Genomic DNA, 18,214 nt, shown 5'->3' with positions numbered 1-18,214 from the left:
TTAAAGGAAGCCAGATTCCGGCTGGACATCAGGAAAAACTTCCTGACTGTTAGAGCAGTGCGACGGTGGAATCAGCTACCTAGGGAGGTTGTGGGCTCTCCCACACTAGAGGCATTCAAGAGGCAATTGGAAAAGCATCTGTCGGGGATGCTTTAGGGTGGATTCCTGCATTGAGCAGGGGGTTGGACTCGATGGCCTTGTAGGCCCCTTCCAACTCTGCTATTCTATGATTCTATGATTCTAAGGATGCAGACAAGCTGGAACATGTTCAGAAGAGGGCAACCAGGATGATCAGAGGTCTAGAAACAAAAGCCCTATGAAGAGAGACTGAAAGAACTGGGCATGTTTAGCCTGGAGAAGAGAAGATTGAGGGGAGACATGATAGCACTCTTCAAATACTTAAAAGGTTGTCACACAGAGGAGGGCCAGGATCTCTTCTCGATCCTCCCAGAGTGCAGGACATGGAATAACGGGCTCAAGTTAAAGGAAGCCAGATTCCGGGTGGACATCAGGAAAAACTTCCTGACTGTCCGGGAAAGCCGCCAAATGGCTGGACAAAGACAAATGAGCACAGCTGGTATCTTAGCAACAGTGAGTTTATTGCAAGTACAAACATGGAAAGCAGGCCAGGGGAAAAGGGGGCTTGAGAAGTCAAGGCAAAAACAGGGACGGAGTGGAGCAAGATTCAGGCTTACTGCAAGTCTCTGTTCAGTTCAGAGTCTAGGGGTCGTGGCAAAGCGGAGGCACAGTGGTTCAGTCCAAGGTCAAGCACAGCCGACGGTCAGCAAGGTCCAAAGATCCAGTCCAGGAGTCACGGGAGCAGGCACGGGCAAAACGTAGTCAAAAGCAGTCCAAGGTCGCAACAGGAATCCAGAAGTAGTCAGACGTGGTCACGGGGTCCGGGAGTCAAGGCTGGGTTCAGGAACTCGGTATCTGGAGCAAGGTGCGTGGTCAAGAGATCGAAGAGCCAAAGCTTCCGCCGAAGAACTCAGATAATCTCTGACAATTTGGCAGGGCTCCCGGCTGCTCTTTTATCCTCAGTCAGAGTGCTGAGTCAGAGTTTCGCAGCTGATCTCTGATTGCCTGGCGTTTCTGTTGGAGACGGCTAGACCGGCGTCTGGTGGCCTTCTCCGCCCGTAACTGGCTGAAACCGGGCTTTTCCGTCTCCTCCTCAGATCCCTGCGGCTCCTCCAGAGTCTTTGCTGGCATCAGGCCCTCAGAGCTGGCAGAGGTTCCTGCTGGCCTTGGCTCCTCTCCCTGAGGCTCTGCCACAGCCTCTGCCAGTCTATTCTCATCACCTGAGCCAGGCCCCTCTGCACTGGGTCCAGCCTCTGCCAGCTCCCCCTCATCTCCCGACTCCATTTCCATGCAGGGCATGACACTGACTGTTAGAGCAGTGCGACGGTGGAATCAGCTACCTAGGGAGGTTGTGGGCTCTCCCACACTAGAGGCATTCAAGAGGCAGTTGGAAAAGCATCTGTCGGGGATGCTTTAGGGTGGATTCCTGCATTGGGCAGGGGGTTGGACTCGATGGCCTTGTAGGCCCCTTCCAACTCTGCTATTCTATGATTCTATGATTCTAAGGATGCAGACAAGCTGGAACGTGTTCAGAAGAGGGCAACCAGGATGATCAGAGGCCTAGAAACAAAGCCCTATGAAGAGAGACTGAAAGAACTGGGCATGTTTAGCCTGGAGAAGAGAAGATTGAGGGGAGACATGATAGCACTCTTCAAATACTTAAAAGGTTGTCACACAGAGGAGGGCCAGGATCTCTTCTCGATCCTCCCAGAGTGCAGGACACGGAATAACGGGCTCAAGTTAAAGGAAGCCAGATTCCGGCTGGACATCAGGAAAAACTTCCTGACTGTTAGAGCAGTGCGACGGTGGAATCAGCTACCTAGGGAGATTGTGGGCTCTCCCACACTAGAGGCATTCAAGAGGCAGTTGGACAAGCATCTGTTGGGGATGCTTTAGGGTGGATTCCTGCATTGAGCAGGGGGTTGGACTCGATGGCCTTGTAGGCCCCTTCCAACTCTGCTATTCTATGATTCTATGAGGATAAGAGCTGAAATGAGCGCAGGACGTGGACGACGTATCAGGCTGCAAAACTGCATAACAGGCATGGGGAGTGTACAATAAATCGTTGGTGTAATGGAACCCAGTGTTAATCATGCTTTGGCCCCATTGAAATCAATGAAACAAAATCATAACTTAGTCTGAATCCAACTTAATGTGTGCAAAAAGAAGGTATGTATAACCTTCTCAAGGGCATGCACCTGTTGAACTGTTGAAACAAATAAGGAGCACTTGTCATGACTGGCTAGCAAAAAGCAACTTCTACTGAAAAGATGAGAAAAGCATAGTATGTAATTCTGGTGAGTACACATCTAGGATCATAGAAATAGGATTTAAGAGCCCTTATAGATTTAGTACTAAATAAAAGCCTTGTTGAGAAAGAATCAACGCGGCTTCCACAAAGAGATGAGTTGCATCACCAATCTTATGGAGTTCTTTTGGAGTCTCATCATTGTACATTTGTACTTCCAAAAGTTTTTGACAAAGTCCCTCACCAAAAGTTCCTGGGATAATAGGATCTTATGGGTTGAGAACTGGTTAAAACAACAACAAAACACAGAGGGTAGTAGTAATTTGGCAGTTTTCACAGTAGACATTGAAATCACTCAAGGTTCTGTATTGGAATAAGTGCTATAATTTATTCAAAATGATCTGAAGTCATGGTAAGCAATGAAGTGGCCAGGTTTGCAGGTGACGTAACATTATTTAGAACAGTGAAAACCCAAAGGATCTTGCCAAACAGCAAATCACGTTTGAATGTAGTTAAAAGGATTATGTTTTTAATTGCTGGAAACTTGCACTGAAAGAAAGGAGTACGCAGCCTTTGAGGAAAAAGGGGGATGAAGAGGAGGAGGAGGAGGAGGTAAAATGCAGATCTGGATGGCACCAGGTTGGATGGATGGAGAGAAAAAGAGAGAGAAGGGGGAAATGGGGTGTCAGAAAGAGAGAGAGAGAGAGAGAGAGAGAGAGAGAGAGAGATGTAAAATGTGTCCCGTCCCCCCAATCAGGTGGGGCACCACTTGAGTTTAAGATTGGCAATTACTCCCACATACAAGGTTTCCCAACCCTGAAACAGGAAAACCCAAAGAGCTATACCATAATATTTTTCATTAGCTTGATGGCTATTGGAATTTCTCACTCACATGGATTAAACATCTTTGACAGTGTTGAAATTTCTCCCTCTCCTAAAACTATTTATTCATGGGAAAGAATTTCTCAAACACCCTTTTTAATCTCCACAAAATAAAATTTGAATACAGAATTAAGTGCTCCCAGACTGCTACTAAGCCTGCCACAAACACCTGCCATCTGCCTCGTTATCAGCAAGAAAATATACTAAAAATATTTATGAATTTAATATTTATGAATATAATATTTACGATACTATATACAAAACAGAGACGAGATTATTGCAACTCTATAGCACTTAGAAACTTACCACCACTGCTGCCACCTTGCCCCATGCTGCTGCCCCGGCTCCTTGCAGACGTGCTGCTGCTGGCCCTGGTGACTTTGCCCTGCAGCCTTTGTGCTGCCACCCAGCCCACCATGCTTGACGCGCCAGCTGCCTGCCTGGGTTGCAACTCTAAGGCCAGGTCAGACCAGCCTGCCCACCCGCCTGACATGTTGACAACCCTGGATGGATGTGCAGAAGACCTTGCAAAGCACGTTTCCAGAAACATGGAAATGCGCCTTCAAAGCCCCTCTACGTGTCCATCTGGGCCTTTTCTTGCCATAGTGACGGCCAAGAAAAGGCCCAAATGGCTGCACCGGAGAAGCTTGGAAGGGGTGTTTCCAGACATGAGTATAAAAATGAAATTTCCCCCCAGATCCTGGTTTGGCCTGCTGTTTTCCAAACTTGTCCAGGCTAAACCGGACATGTGGTCAGTCTAGGTAACCCTAGCAGTAACTGGGCCAACCGCATCCCAGGAGTCACAAGGAGCCTAGTGTTCTGTAGTAAACTTGGAGTTAGTGTTCTGTAGTAAACCAGGCAGCCTGGATTAAATTCACTGGTCAGCCATGAAGCTTACTAGATGACCACAGCCAAGACACTTTCCTACTGCCTCACACAGAAGTTGGGAGGCTAAAATGCAAAAATAAAAATAAAAAAAATACTCCTCCAAGCTCCTTAGAGCAAGAATTAAACAGAAATGTAGCTTATTTTGTTTGCTTTTTATTCTTCGAGTTTAGCCCACAAGAACCAAACTGACTGCAGGAAGCTCTTGTCTGGCCGTTAGGAAATCTAAGAAGCTGGAAGCAAACTACTTCCAGCTGATTTGGGCTTACTGGAATTAAAACACACAGATCAAAGGGAATGCACTTACCTTGGGACCAGTCATCAGGAAATTATTCACTGACCTGGAAGGGAGAAAAGGGTTCATCAATGGAGAGAAGTAAGAGAAATGCCTGGAATTCCTCTGCATCATCCTTGTCCAGCCCTCAGAGGTGTCTCTGTTGTATTCCAATCACACATGCCAAGTGCTGCTCAATAGCTAATAGCGGAGGTCTCATTGGGAATGCTCTCTTCCTGCCCTGATGCCTTGCATGATCAAAAATTGTTAAATTATGGTCATTGAATATTTGCATTTGGTAAGAAACAATACAAAACAATATCATAAAGCCAGTTTGGATTTGCAAAAGAAACAGACAAAAAGAAAGCTGACCTTCTCCACATCGGATGGAGTTGAAAAGTAATATAACCATTTTAGATGAAAAATATACAAATAATATGTGAAACATGAGACAAACTGCTTTTTTTCTCCAAGAACTATTCTACAAAACTGTGTGGGAAGGGAAGGGGAACCCCAACATTCCCAATATTGAATATTGGCTCCAAACAGAACTTGGCAAGAGATATCCATGAGTGGAATTAGATCACATGCCTGGCAATTTTTTTGTAGACAGATGGAGGTATACAGATTCATAGAATTGAATGGCACGATAAGGTGTGAATATTGACAAATTAATTTGGGATTTAGTTTTAATAGCTTTTAAATGGGATTTTCATTTAATTTCATTTTTCCCCTTAAATGATGCATGTTATGGGGAATGGACATTTCTCTCTCTCTCTCAAAATACTAGAACCCGGGGTCATCCCATGAAGCTGATTGGTGAGAGATCCAGGACAAATAAAAGGAAGTACTTCGTCACACAGCACATAGTTAAATGATGGAACTCACTACCACAAGATGTAGTGATGGCCACCAATCTGGATGGCTTTAAAAGGGGGATGGATAAATTCCTGGAGGCAATGGCTACTAGCCCTGATGGCTGTGTGTGATCTCCAGTATTTGAGGCAGTAAGCCTGTGTGCACCAATTGCTGGGGAACATGGGTGGGAGGGTGCTGTTGCACCATGTCCTGCTTGTTGATTCCTGACCGATGACTGGTTAGCCACTGTGTGAACAGAGGGGTGGACTAGATGGACCTTTGGTCTGATCCAGGATGGCACTTCTTATGTTCTTATGAGACAACAGATACTACATATACTTTAATATGGTTTTAATGATACGTCTTTTGATTTCTCTTTTTTTGGAATTGTTAGGTATATTTTTTATCTAGAACAAATAATTTACAATTTAATACAGATAACCAAATAAAATACGTTGTTGTTTTTTAAAAGTCAAAACAAAAATCCTTACCATTCTCATTTGAAACATGGGGGCTGCAGGGAAAGCCCATCAGTTATACAATGCAGGCGCAGCTTTGCAGCCACCTCTGGGCTTTCCCATGAAGCTGCGGATTGAATAAATCAGGGACTTACCCTGACTTTTTCAATCAGAGCGACGTTAGTACAGCTCTTCCACTGTGTGATGTCACTCTGGGGCCAATCTGGGGGTGGTCCTTGGTGGAAGGCGGCCGGCGATTGGTCACCTTCCACCAGGAAGTGGGCAGGGGCAGCTCCAGTAGTACCCAGATGGCTGCAGGAAACCCCACGCTCCTTCCCTGGCATTGGGATTACCTGACGCCAACCTGGGAGAGGGAAACTGTGGAGTTTCGGAGGGAGGCAGCGCCAACCCTGTGCCATAAAGACAGCCCTGTGGTGTCAAAAACTCAGTTTTTCAACTGAAGTTTGAGTACTCTCACATGCTTAGGAAGTTACACCAAGGCCTGTGAAGTGATGGTACCAATGTACCCCTGTAAGACTTCATTTGCAGGCCTGGTTTGATCAGATAGAAGTGATGTGGAGGGGAATGTTTATCCCTTTATTTACTGAGGACAAGAGCAATAGTTGTCTACAAAAAGAGCATTTCCGTTTAATTATTCAGAAAGTATTCTCAGCTAGTGCTGTGCCGAAAATTTCTCCAACAAAAATTTCGACCGTTCTCATTCAATTTGATAGAAAAGAAGTTGCTTTCGAAAAGAAATTTGAAGGAGAAGAAATTTCAGAGAAGTTCTCAAGGGTTTGGCTCAGGGTTCTTGAGCTTTACTTTACTCATGAGATGACTGAGGAGTTTCTGTGCGTGTCCTGTCTTTCATTGAATAATCGTCTCTCTGACAGCCCACAGCCTCCTTGGCTTCCCACACTTCCTGCCCAGGGGAAGATATCATAAATTTATTCCTCCCATCAGGCCTTTTCAATTTAGGAAGTGCAGGCAGCCTAGGAGACTGTAGAACAATAGTGAGACATGTAATAGAAAGAAAAATATATAGTCAGTTCCCTCAGCCACCTCACAGTGGGCTCATCTACACCAAACAGGATATTCCACTATGAAGGTTGTATGAAAGGGGTATATAAAACACAGGAGCCACACTACTGCTTTATAGCGGTATTGAAGTGCACTGCAGGATCTACACTACTGCTTTATAGTGGTACTGAAATGCACTGACAACTGTTGGGGCCCATGACACATCTACACTAAGTAAGATATAACACTATGAACATGGTATGAAAGTGGTATGCGGTATGTGTCATGGGACCCAACAGTTGACAGTGCACTTCAATACCACTATAAAGCAGTAGTGTGTCTCCTGCCTTCTATATACCACTTTCACACTGCTTTCATAGTGGAATATCGTGCTTGGTATAGATGAACCCAGTGATTAGTTAAGGTCAAAAACACCACCAAGACACATTCAAAATAAATTACAAACTTCCACGAGAATGAGGCAGAAAGATGGAAGCCCCTTTCATGGGGAAAGACCTCTTTCAGGAAATTCCTGGGATTTTTCTTTTCTTACCCTCTAGAAATAAAAGGACATGTTTCAGAGTTTTCACTGTAGTTTCTTCACCATTATTTTCTGTGGTGGCTGCATTCCCTCCCCTCAATGCCCTGGAGTGATGCCAGGTATATGGGCCATTGGGAAGGATGCAAAATGGGGCTGACACCACAGTTGATGCTGTTGCCACTTGCAGTGGCTGTGCACACACAAAAAACATAGGGGGGTGGGGTGGGGGCAGAGAAAGAAGCTGTTCTCCAACCCTTGCTAATGGTGATTCCAACCTGTGAGAAACTGTTGGAGAATTTCTCGTCCCCCGGAGAAATTCAGTCAAAGTGTGTGTGTGTGTGTGTGTGTGTGTGTGTGTGTGTCCATTTCTCTTCCTACAGTTAGGGTGGAGAATGTTGAGAGGCTACTTCTGCACACCTCTATTCCCAAATATCACAGCTTACTGCTCATCATAGTTGCTTTTTACCTGAAGTGGACGGGCAAGGGACATACATCATCATCTGAGGACGCTGGTCAAATTCAGCGTGTGTGAATAGAGCTGGATGAGGGCCAGATAATGTTATTCCTGAATGTATGGCTGTTCCTAGGAAATTATCCTATAAATCTTTGTGTCTCCATTAGGGACGGGTGAATGTGTCACATACAATATCATCCAGGTTCTCAGTTTTCTACCGCTAGGCTCATTCAATCCCGGTTCCATGCAAGTTTTTCCCCTTCACAGAAATTTATATCTGTTTTCAAATGTACACATTTTGATACACATCCACCTATTGACTAAAGTGTGTTTGTGCGCCTTTTAGAAACGTACACATTTTTCCTTGGACATTTTTCAAATTCATGCATGTTGTTGAACACATTTTTTGTTTTGCAAAAATCATCATAAACTCAGAAAAGGAAACTGAACTCAGGTCCATGTTTGGCACAAATTGGGTAGCCTTGCATTAAAATACGAACCCAGCAAATTTGTTATCCATCTCCTGTTTCCACCATAAAACTGAAATAAACACATGTGAGAATTGCAAAAAGCGGAAAGCAAAACCACCTGTAAAGCCCAGGGAGATTTCTCCCTAAATTACATGATTTTCCGCAAGCCAATCTCTCAGGCTTCCTTATTCATTATTAGCATCCTCACACATTATTAGAGGCATCCAGGTTTGATTGTTCACATGTGTGTGGTCAAAAGGCTTATTCATAGTTTATTAAACTCAGCTATGATCATCTAGACATTGCAAATGCCTCAGATTTCTTTAGTTAGGATTCCATGTTCAGCAAAAGATTGAAATTCATGCTCTTATCAGTTGTATTCAGGCTTCATCCTGGTTTAGACAGTACTGGGATGGTTATTTATTTATTTATTGACTACCCTGCCCTACTTCACAAAGAGGCCCATGGCTCTTTTTGTGTGTGTGTGGAACACACATCTTCAAGTTTACAAGATAAAGGAGCGAGATAAAATAGTAGTGTAAATCAGCATCTCTGTGTGGAAATTTTCCCTTTAAAAATAATCCTTGGATTTTTGTAAAGCTCTGTTCCAATTTCTGTCAATTCACCATTTGCAGCTGAGCAAACATGACAGCCACAGTCTCCAAACCAGAGAAACGATGCAGACTCAAAGCTCCAGACCACCCTGGTATATTCCCAAGACTACGGGATCAAAGATCTGAATGGGCTTGAAGCGGAGATATGAAGTTAGAGCAGTCAGGCTCAAAGGTTTTCTAATCCTCTTGCTTTTCATCAATGTATTATTTAATTAATCACTTAAATAAATGCATATATCTTTTGGTCTGATCCAAGAAGATGAGTGTAATATTATTAGGACTTTCAGTGATAATAGAGGCCAAAATATTATTTTCATTTGCCATGAATCTTCTGAATTTCATTTCAGGTTGGCTGGGTTAAAGTTAAGGTGTAATGGTTCTCTTATCAGTGATACTGTCAAGATAGCCACTGGTTCCCATTTTTACCACGAGTTTCACAATAGGTGATGCATTTGGTATCTCTTGCTGCTCCACATTTTGCAGATATTGTCTGATTGTCTAATTTAATTCTCATTGCTACAGAGCGAGAGGGAGGCGTTCTCTACAGAAGGCTCATTTCTAAGTGAAAGCAATATTTCCGGTCTTTAAAGAATTATGGGGGTGGGGCAATGTGAATATTACTGGATTTCTCGAATATTTGTGGCTGGCAAAATCAGCAATCCTAACAAGATGGTATGCCCATATTAATCAATTAAGGATCAAGGAATAGGCTGAAGTTTTGCCTCTAAAAATAACTGTTGTAGCTTCCTAAAATAGCGACGACCCAACTACCATTCCATCTTTTGATCAGTGTTCTTGAAGTGAACTATTTATGGGTACACATATAGACATGAGTGAATGGGTCATTCACTCAATCTGCTCACTTTCGTGGTGCTTCTAGCTAGAGGGCTCCTAACAATGCCAATTAAGGGGCACTGTGTACTTGTTATGACTTTTCCTCCTTAATGGATGCTTTCTGGTAAGAAAAAAAAAGATGGAAGAAGCAGTGAGAAAAGCATGGAAGGTTAAATAAGAGGATTGATGAGGACATCTGAACCCCCATAAAATTCTGTATTTGAGACAAGGCAATTGCAGGATGAAAACCTGCCCTTGATGCACCCACAATCTCACGAAATACAACACCCCAACTGTGCAAGCTGCATGTAGAGCTTGTTCTCATAACACACAAAGACCATAATAAAAATCACTCTTAGAGTTATTATGCCTGAAAAATATTATTCTGGAACCAACCTAATTTTCTGGCTACCAAACTTGCTTAAGCACCTTCTTCTCAGATGCTTCTGCAGAATTGATTGATTTCCTTGTAGCTACACCAGATACGTCTATTGAAAATTTATGGAAATGTTCGCTCTTTTTCAGATTACACAGAAACTGAAAACTTTATTTGACTAATCTGCTAATCAAGTAAAACTTTAACAGTGGACTAAAATTTGCCCATTGCTTACTTGGTAGAACTGTGGCGAAGAAGCACAGTGCCACAGAGGCCTCACAGATGCATAGGACACTTCCTCACCAGGCCACGGTTGATGAAAAAAGATGGACCTCCCTTTCTGGTTGCATTCTAAGCCAGAAGATGTTGTGAAGTTCTGGATATTCTTCTAGCTCTAATAGCCATAGACAACTGGTTGGGGTGGGACAGGCCCAGCAGGTGATGTTACTTGAGTTTCCAAAAACTAGCCTATCATGGCCACTGGGCTAGGGGATGTTGACAAGGACAGGGCTCCCTCATGGCACTTTAGGTTGTGTGGCAGGATGTGCCAGGATTGGGCCTTATACTGATAATCAGCAATAAGCCAGAATGGAATCAGCCTAAAATGATGGGGTTGTCTCTGGTGAGAAAAAGGTGCATGTTTTTGTAGACCAAAGGGTTACCTGCACTGAAAGTTGAGTTAATTATGGAAAGAAATAACATTAGCTACAACAAAATGTTATTTCTTTCCAGATATTCTTAATAAAATTAATACAAGTTATGGCCATTATTTACATGGATGGCATGTATAAATATATAAATAATATCAAATCTCAACTAAATGCCTTGACTCTTTATTCCTGGATCTGTATAAAACTGCTTTTAAATGTTAATAAATAAAAAGCTCAAGGCTGCTGAACTTCCTGAGCTTCTAGTGTAAATTGCGCTGTAGTGCTGGCTGCTGAGGTTTGGTTCTAAAGGAAATGGAGTTCTTCATCTAGCCCTGAACCTGGTCCAGTGCAGAGCAGGGCGGCAGCCGATACTTACTTCTTCCTTCCTCTCTGTGGTACATCGGGGGTGGGGAGAGTTTGTGGAGGGGGGGATTGTGCTCAGAGAATGCATACTATCTCCTAATTTTATTCTTTCTAATATACTTTCTGTGGTTGTGGCTCTGTTTCCTTCTAAGTTTAAAGAGTACTTGAAGGGTGATTCAGATAGGAAGAAGCACTTTTCCTCCAATCCTAATTAATCCCCCCCCCAACCTTGATGATTTCAGCTTCAAAGTGATCACAGCCCTGAAAAGTGTACACCAACATCATGGTGCACATCTTCTGACCCCAATCTCCCATCACCAGGAGACCATAAGTGGTCATGATCTTGACCCACCCCCACCCCCTTTCCCTTGTAATTTCCCTTCTTTTCATCTGACACTAAGGCCTTAGCTAGACCTAAGGTTTATCCCGGGATCATCCCTGGCTGCTCAGGGGCGATCCCGGGATAAACCTTAGGTCTAGCTAAGGCCCAAGTTGCTCTAGGAGCTCCATTTTGGCACTTTCTTTTCTTTTAATTAATAAGCTAATGTATTTTTTTCCTGCATATGTCTGGGGAGTCCCCCAAGCATGTTGTTGTTGTTGTTGTTGTTGTTGTTGTTATTATTATTATTATTTCTTACCCGCCTCTCCCTTTGGATTGAGGTGGGGAACAACATTAAATACAACAATACAATGTAAATCAAATGCATAAAACTGATTAAAAGAGCATATAAAATCAATACAATAGTTAAATAACAACCAGTACATCTTAAAATTCTTGGGTTTAAAATGCATCGGGGTAGGCCTGTAGCAACCATTACCCTAATTATGATGCCAAACTGATAGGCATATGGGACAATCACGTTTCCCACTAGAAGGAAGAAGTGGGGACCCACAACAAAAAGTTGCGCAGTATCCTCCTCTCCTAACAGGAATTCCCTTGTCGAAGGCTCCAGTCAGCCTTTGAGCGCTGTTTGGCACATGGAGGGAAGAAGGAAAAAGCATGTTTTCTTCTCTCACTCCACATAATGCAGAGAGAAGAGTTTCTAACCTCCACACACACAACCTTACCCCCAATCCTCCCACCAGTGTTAGTCCCACTGAAATGACTTGGATTTAACCACAAGCAGATGTCTGAGTGACCAGATCTTTGCACTTGCACCGGCACCTCCGGTGCTTCTGCTGTAAGAAAGCAAAGTGTCTTTATATTTCCCCCGGCGAGGGAGCTCTCCTTCGGGTGTTAAAGAAGAAGCAAGCGTCACTTCTGCAGTGGCCCAAAGCTCCCTGGGTTATGGATTGGGCTCGAAACTTAACACCCGTACCAAAGCAAGGGTGATTTCTCCTGTTGTAATGATCACTCCCACAGTCCTTGATAAGAGCAACAGGGCTGATACCCAAACAATCATTACTTGATTATTATTTTACAGTAACCATGTAGTGTGATCCCAGCTGAGTTAAGCTGTCGGAAAGAATGCAGAATCCATTGAACTGGGATGAATTTAGTGGCTAGTTTTAGTCCCATGCTTTCATCAAGCTGCAGAAATCTAGCTTGCGGATAGCATGACAAGCATAGAATTCATCAAGCGCTGAACCCCCTCATACAAGTTAGTTCATGGGGTTGACAATTTGGCAAATGAGATCGAGTGATGGGACAGCCCTGCTGCCTGTCCGCATAGTAGTAAGTTCAATGTTATCTGAAAATGTATAAGGAGTCACACCAACAAGCACAGGTCCAATAAAAGAGAATACATTGTCTATTATCTTGTGAATGTAGGTATTTGTTTCTCTCACATCCTTTTCAGAATTGAAAACAAAACAATTTCTAAATGATGTACTAGAGTTGCATGAATTCCATATTTTCTGGATCCCACCTCAGAAAACCTTAGCCTTTGGTAATATTTTCAGACTGTACAACAAAATGATAGATTACACAACAGGACAATCTGAGAATGATCAGCCTTTCTTGGCTGCCATGTGAAGCCAATGGAAAGATTTTAACAAATCAGAAATCTGATATTAAAAGATGGAAACAAATTTCAGAAGCTTTTCTCTTACAGTTTTCCTCTTTGTTTTATTGCTCCCTTACTACTGAATTGTCCAGCCAAGAAGCTGTGGTTTCAATGGGCTCATGTGAAATCAATGCTATCATAACTATTATACCAATTTGGAAGGGTAGTAGCTGAATTGCTGCCTTTTGGTTGCCTGGTTAAGATCATACAGGAGAGAGAAAGAGAGAGAGAGAGAGAGAGAGAGAAGGTGAGTGCGGTGTCGCTTGGGAACCTTCAGACAGAAGAAACCCCAGCTCTTCAATTAGCTTGTCCTGCAAATTGGAAGTGATGTCCCAAACCTTTACAAGTAGTTTCCGCGGGATTCCTGTTGATTTATCCAAGCGGTGGTCTGAGCTTTTGGAATCCAAAAGGGATCTGCCTTTGAGTGAGCTAAGAGTTAAAATAAATAAATAAAACAAGACAATCCAAGGGAAAGAGAAAGGGGATGGTGATCGCTTATAGCAAAGAACAAAAGTACTTCATTCTGCACAATTGTATCCCATCTGCCTGTCTACAATGCAAAGCAAAGAACTCTGAATACTCACCAAGGATGGCTGAAGTGGAAGAAGGACACAAGAAGCAAGGTGCCTGGATAAGAGCCCATCTGAAACATTATCCACCCCGCAAAATAAAAGAAAGACTGTAAAAGAAGATCTTAAAATATTAGGATGGTAATTTGAGGGGGAGGAAGAAGCAAACTAGAAGAAGAGCAAAATGAGCTTCTAGTCTGCTTCTAAAGTGGGTAGAGAAGTTGAAAGACCCTGAATCCAAACTACACTGGAGGACAATCAGTCATGAAGTGCAAGCAAAGGGGATTGGTGAAATGGAGCCATTGAAATTTGTAAGAAGAGATTATCTTCTTAATTAAAGATTTCCCCCCCACCCAAGTCCTTCAGCCAATCAGAACTCAAGTGCTAGAGAGAGACTGAACTGATCAAAAGAACACCCCAGGTCCCTCAACAACAAATGCACCAAGAAAAAGGATAGGGGGAAGAGATAAAAAGAGAGAGTGTGAGAGAGACAAAGCAATTCCCTCCAATAGTCATTGGCTGTGATTTCCACCATCAGCCTCCCTGCAACATCCCAAAGGCAAGTGGGAAAGACTTACTAAAAATCTTTGATCTTTTGCCTTTGAGACCTCTGTTGCAGCCAGTACTCATATGAGGGTTTTTGTGAGAACATGAGAAAAAGTACATGTGTTCATTAGAACTGAGAGTATGGAGCTGCTTTAGAAAGAGGCTACTGAGAATGTGGAGGAGGACTGGAAAATTTATAGTTCATCCCTCAGAGTGCTGGACAGTAAAGGAGTCAGTATCAGAAGACAGGTGACTTTTTCCTTTCTACATGGCATCCCTTCTGGCCTTTTCAGTTCCCCTTTTGGAGCAAATACACCTGGAAGTGGTAACACCGACAAGGGAGGGATCCATGGCCTGCACTACTTCCATGGGTTCCATATTCACACAGGAATAGTGTGGCACACGACCAGACCACACAGAAGTGCTCCTATGCAATAACAAAACAACCATGATGTAGGAATAGGATCTAAGCAAACACATCCCAAATGGATTACTATGGAACTAAATGACAAGCTACTTTCGGTTTCTTTCTTTAAATATTAGTCAGGAGGAGGAGGAGGAGGATTGCAATCCAAAGACATTTGAGATGCAACCGAGAAGTTACGGTAGGGATGTTTTGGGCTCCTTCCGGATGTTATACCCTTTGCATCCCATATCCCTGCTTTTAAGGTGCATTCTGTTTCTCTACATAGCAGAGAGGCTGCCTATATGCAAGGAAAGCCCTGCGGTGGCTGTGGATCTGCACTCCGTCAGTTATACGATGCAGGTGCAGCTTTGTAGCCACTATGGGGCTTCCCATGAATAATAATAATAATAATAATAATAATAATAATAATAATAATAATAATAATAATAATAAATTTATTTCTTACCCGCCTCTCCATTCCTATCGAGGCAGGGAACACAGTAAATATAAAATACATAAAACTGAATTAAAACATAATGTACATTGTTAAAACATCCTAAAATCATTTTTAAAACATCCTAAAATCATTTTAAAACTTCCTAAAATTACACTGGATAGGCCTGGTTTCTGATCATTACTACCCAAATTTGTCGTTTGGACACTGGTGTTGGAATGTTGGACTGTGTAGTGATTTCTCAACTCCAGATAATTTTGGATAGTGCTGAACTTTTAGATCCATTCCAATCTGTTTTCAGACTGGTCTTGAGATGGATTCAGCCTTTGCCATCCTAGTGAATGACATTTGCAATGGGCAAGTACTCAGTAGTTTTTGAGGTCAACTATGGTATCCTTCTGGGTTGGTCTTAGGAGGCATGGTGATTCTTGTCCAGTGCTGAGGGGATTGTATGCCACTCTGTGGTCTTTGCCTTGAAGTGTCATCAGTATGGGGATGATACTTAGCTTTACCTGTCCTTTCCATCCACTAATCCCAGGGAGGCTGTAGAACTCTTGAACCATTGTTTGGAAACAATTTTGGGATATAATGCAGACAAGACAGAAGATGGAGGCTTACAACAGAACCTAGATGGGGTTGCACTCTCTTTGAAGGACAACGTGTGCAGTTTCAGAGTCCTCCTAAAGTCCTCAGAGTCCTCACTAACTGCAAAAGCTCAGATGGCAGCAGAAGCCAGCAGTGCCTTTTACCAATTTAAACTAGAGGCATGTCTACAACAGCCATTTATCCCGGGATCATCCCGGGATCATCTCTGTGCATGCAAATGACACACAGGGGATCCCGGGAGCAGGCAGGGATGATCCCTCCATTTTCCTGGAATAATCCTTAGGTGTAGAAAGGGCCTAGTACACCTGTTGCAACAACAACAATAATAATAATAATAATAATAATAATAATAATAATAATAATAATAATAATAATTTTATTTGTTACCCACCTCTCCCTCTGGATTGAGGTGGGGTACAACACAAATGCAAACATCATATTCCCATCATACAAGGGAAACTGATGCTTCACAGATTCAAACAGGTGGAATTCCACATTGGTGGACTATCAGGACAATGGCTTAAGTTTTTTTTAAAAAAAAATCCTAAAAAATCGAGGGATAAACTGATCTGATTCAAACATGGCATACCTAAAGCCCTACTTAAGAACTCTTAGGGACCCGAGTTTCATTTCTTTACCTTTAAAAATGAGGGCGCTGTGGGCAAGGAGCAGCAAAAGTATGTTAGACCGGCTCAGCCCCTTGGTTTGACAAGCATGGAGGAGACTTGAGACTTCTAGGAGAAGAAGCAAAGCTGACATCCAGTAGGGTGACCAAATGTCCTGATTTCCCTGGACAGGCCCAGAAATCCACCCCCCAACCGGGGTCCGGGGGAAGATTTTAAACCAAATTTCATACTTGTATCACCCAGTTTATCCCTTGATTTTTTAGGGATTTTTTAATCCCACCCCCCTTAAGCCATTGTCCTGATACTCCACCAATGCGAAATTCCACCTGTTTGCATCTGTGGAGCATCGGTTTTCCTTTACTTTGATAATGTTGAAAAAGGTGTAAAATATGACCTCTGAAAGTTCCAGGCTTGCAACACAAAGTGCAAGATTGAAATGAGGGTGAGATAGTGAATCACACTATCACACTAGAGGCCTTCAAGAGGCAGCTGGACAAGCATCTGTCAGGGATGCTTTAGGGTGGATTCCTGCATTGAGCAGGAGGTTGGACTCGATGGCCTTGTAGGCCCCTTCCAACTCTGCTATTCTATGATTCTATGATTTTGTTGACTTCTCAGACAAATAGGTAGGAATAAAATCTTTATATCTCAATGAGGGTTGTTCCTATAAAAAGATCGTTAATGAGTTTTTTGTAGCAAATTTTATGCTCTTTAATTTTGTACCCCCTAACCCTAACTCTAAATTGTTGTTATATATTCGTTCAGTTGCTTCCGACTCTTCGTGACTTCATGGACCAGCCCACGCCAGAGCTTTCTGTCGGCTGTCACCACCCCTTGCTCCCCCAAGGTAAAAAAAAAACCTACCAAACTCAGCCCTGAAATGTGTGAATAATAATAAAGACAGTAGTGTCCCTGAGCATGGGCAAAGTGATGTTCTATGAAAACTAAATGACCACAGCCTCACCCTCATACATCTATAATTAGGGTCACACTCCTGGTTTGGAGGGCTCTTGACTTTTTCCAGCCCTTCTCACTGTTTTGTTTTTAAAGAAATTAACCACATTTCTCAATCATATTAAGCTTTTGTAATGTAAGTTTTACATTTTGATTTCTATACACATATTTTAATTCTATGCTAATCCAGCCAACAGGTAGGTGACGCAGTTTATCTCAGGTGGCAGGTTTTGGTATACCTTTTCAGGGTGGCAAATAGTCTAATATTTATGATTGTTTTAGCACCATTGGTTTTTCTCCCTGAGACGCTAAACATTTTGGATTGTCTCATTTCCAGCACTAATATAAAATACAACCATATGCTCTACTTCACACAGACGAACCACACACAAAATGCCACACATTCCTCACACAATAACCTATGCACTACTCAATTAGCATTCAGTTACAAGCATGGTGTTCTCTCTCTCTCTCTCTCTCTCTCACACACACACACACACACACACAAATACAAGCACATCACACATGTGATTGCATCACCACATAGATCCAGGTATGAATATAGTATGAATGTTGCAGTACTTTTTTATTAATTGTATTTCCTTTTAATACATTGTAACCCACCTGGGAAATGTCTTTTTTTAAGGGTAGGATAGAAATCTTATAAAGAACAAATGAACAGGAAAACATAAATTTATTTGGGAAACACTTCAAAATATATGACAAAAAAGCACCTAATCCCAGCATAATTATGTACATTGGGCACACCCCCAGGACTCACACAGTGCACATCCCACACTTTAAGTATAGCAGACTAGATAGTCTGTCTCTAAGTACTCCACACATCACCAAATGCATACAAACAGAATGCACTCAAGGGTATAATAAGCTCCGTGATGCACATAGCTACAAAAAAAAGTATTGCCTTCACTAAACATGCATATAATTTACATACACATTTTAAGGTAGAACAAAGTCACACTTAACTATAATTATATCACATTGCGCACAAGTAGACACATACACAGTGCACACCACAAAC

At 42.5% G+C, this 18,214-nt stretch overlaps 1 protein-coding gene across 1 annotated transcript in view; it reads right to left on the bottom strand.

Annotated features, from left to right (window-relative positions):
• The window catches only part of WNT8B (Wnt family member 8B), a 55,990-nt gene extending 42,327 nt beyond the window's left edge, over positions 1-13,663 (bottom strand). Inside the window, exons 1-2 of the mRNA XM_063131682.1 lie at positions 13,596-13,663; positions 4,401-4,434 (exon numbers count right to left, since the gene is read on the bottom strand). Of these exons, the coding sequence (XP_062987752.1) occupies positions 4,401-4,434; positions 13,596-13,663 (102 nt within the window). The remainder of the gene's footprint in view (positions 1-4,400; positions 4,435-13,595) is intronic.
• Positions 13,664-18,214: the final 4,551 nt, after the last annotated feature.

Source organism: Elgaria multicarinata, chromosome 8 (assembly GCF_023053635.1).
Source record: "Elgaria multicarinata webbii isolate HBS135686 ecotype San Diego chromosome 8, rElgMul1.1.pri, whole genome shotgun sequence".
Classification (NCBI taxonomy): Eukaryota; Metazoa; Chordata; class Lepidosauria; order Squamata; family Anguidae; genus Elgaria; species Elgaria multicarinata.
Note: the sequence above shows the minus strand (reverse complement) of the source record. Positions and strands in the feature narration are given on the sequence as shown.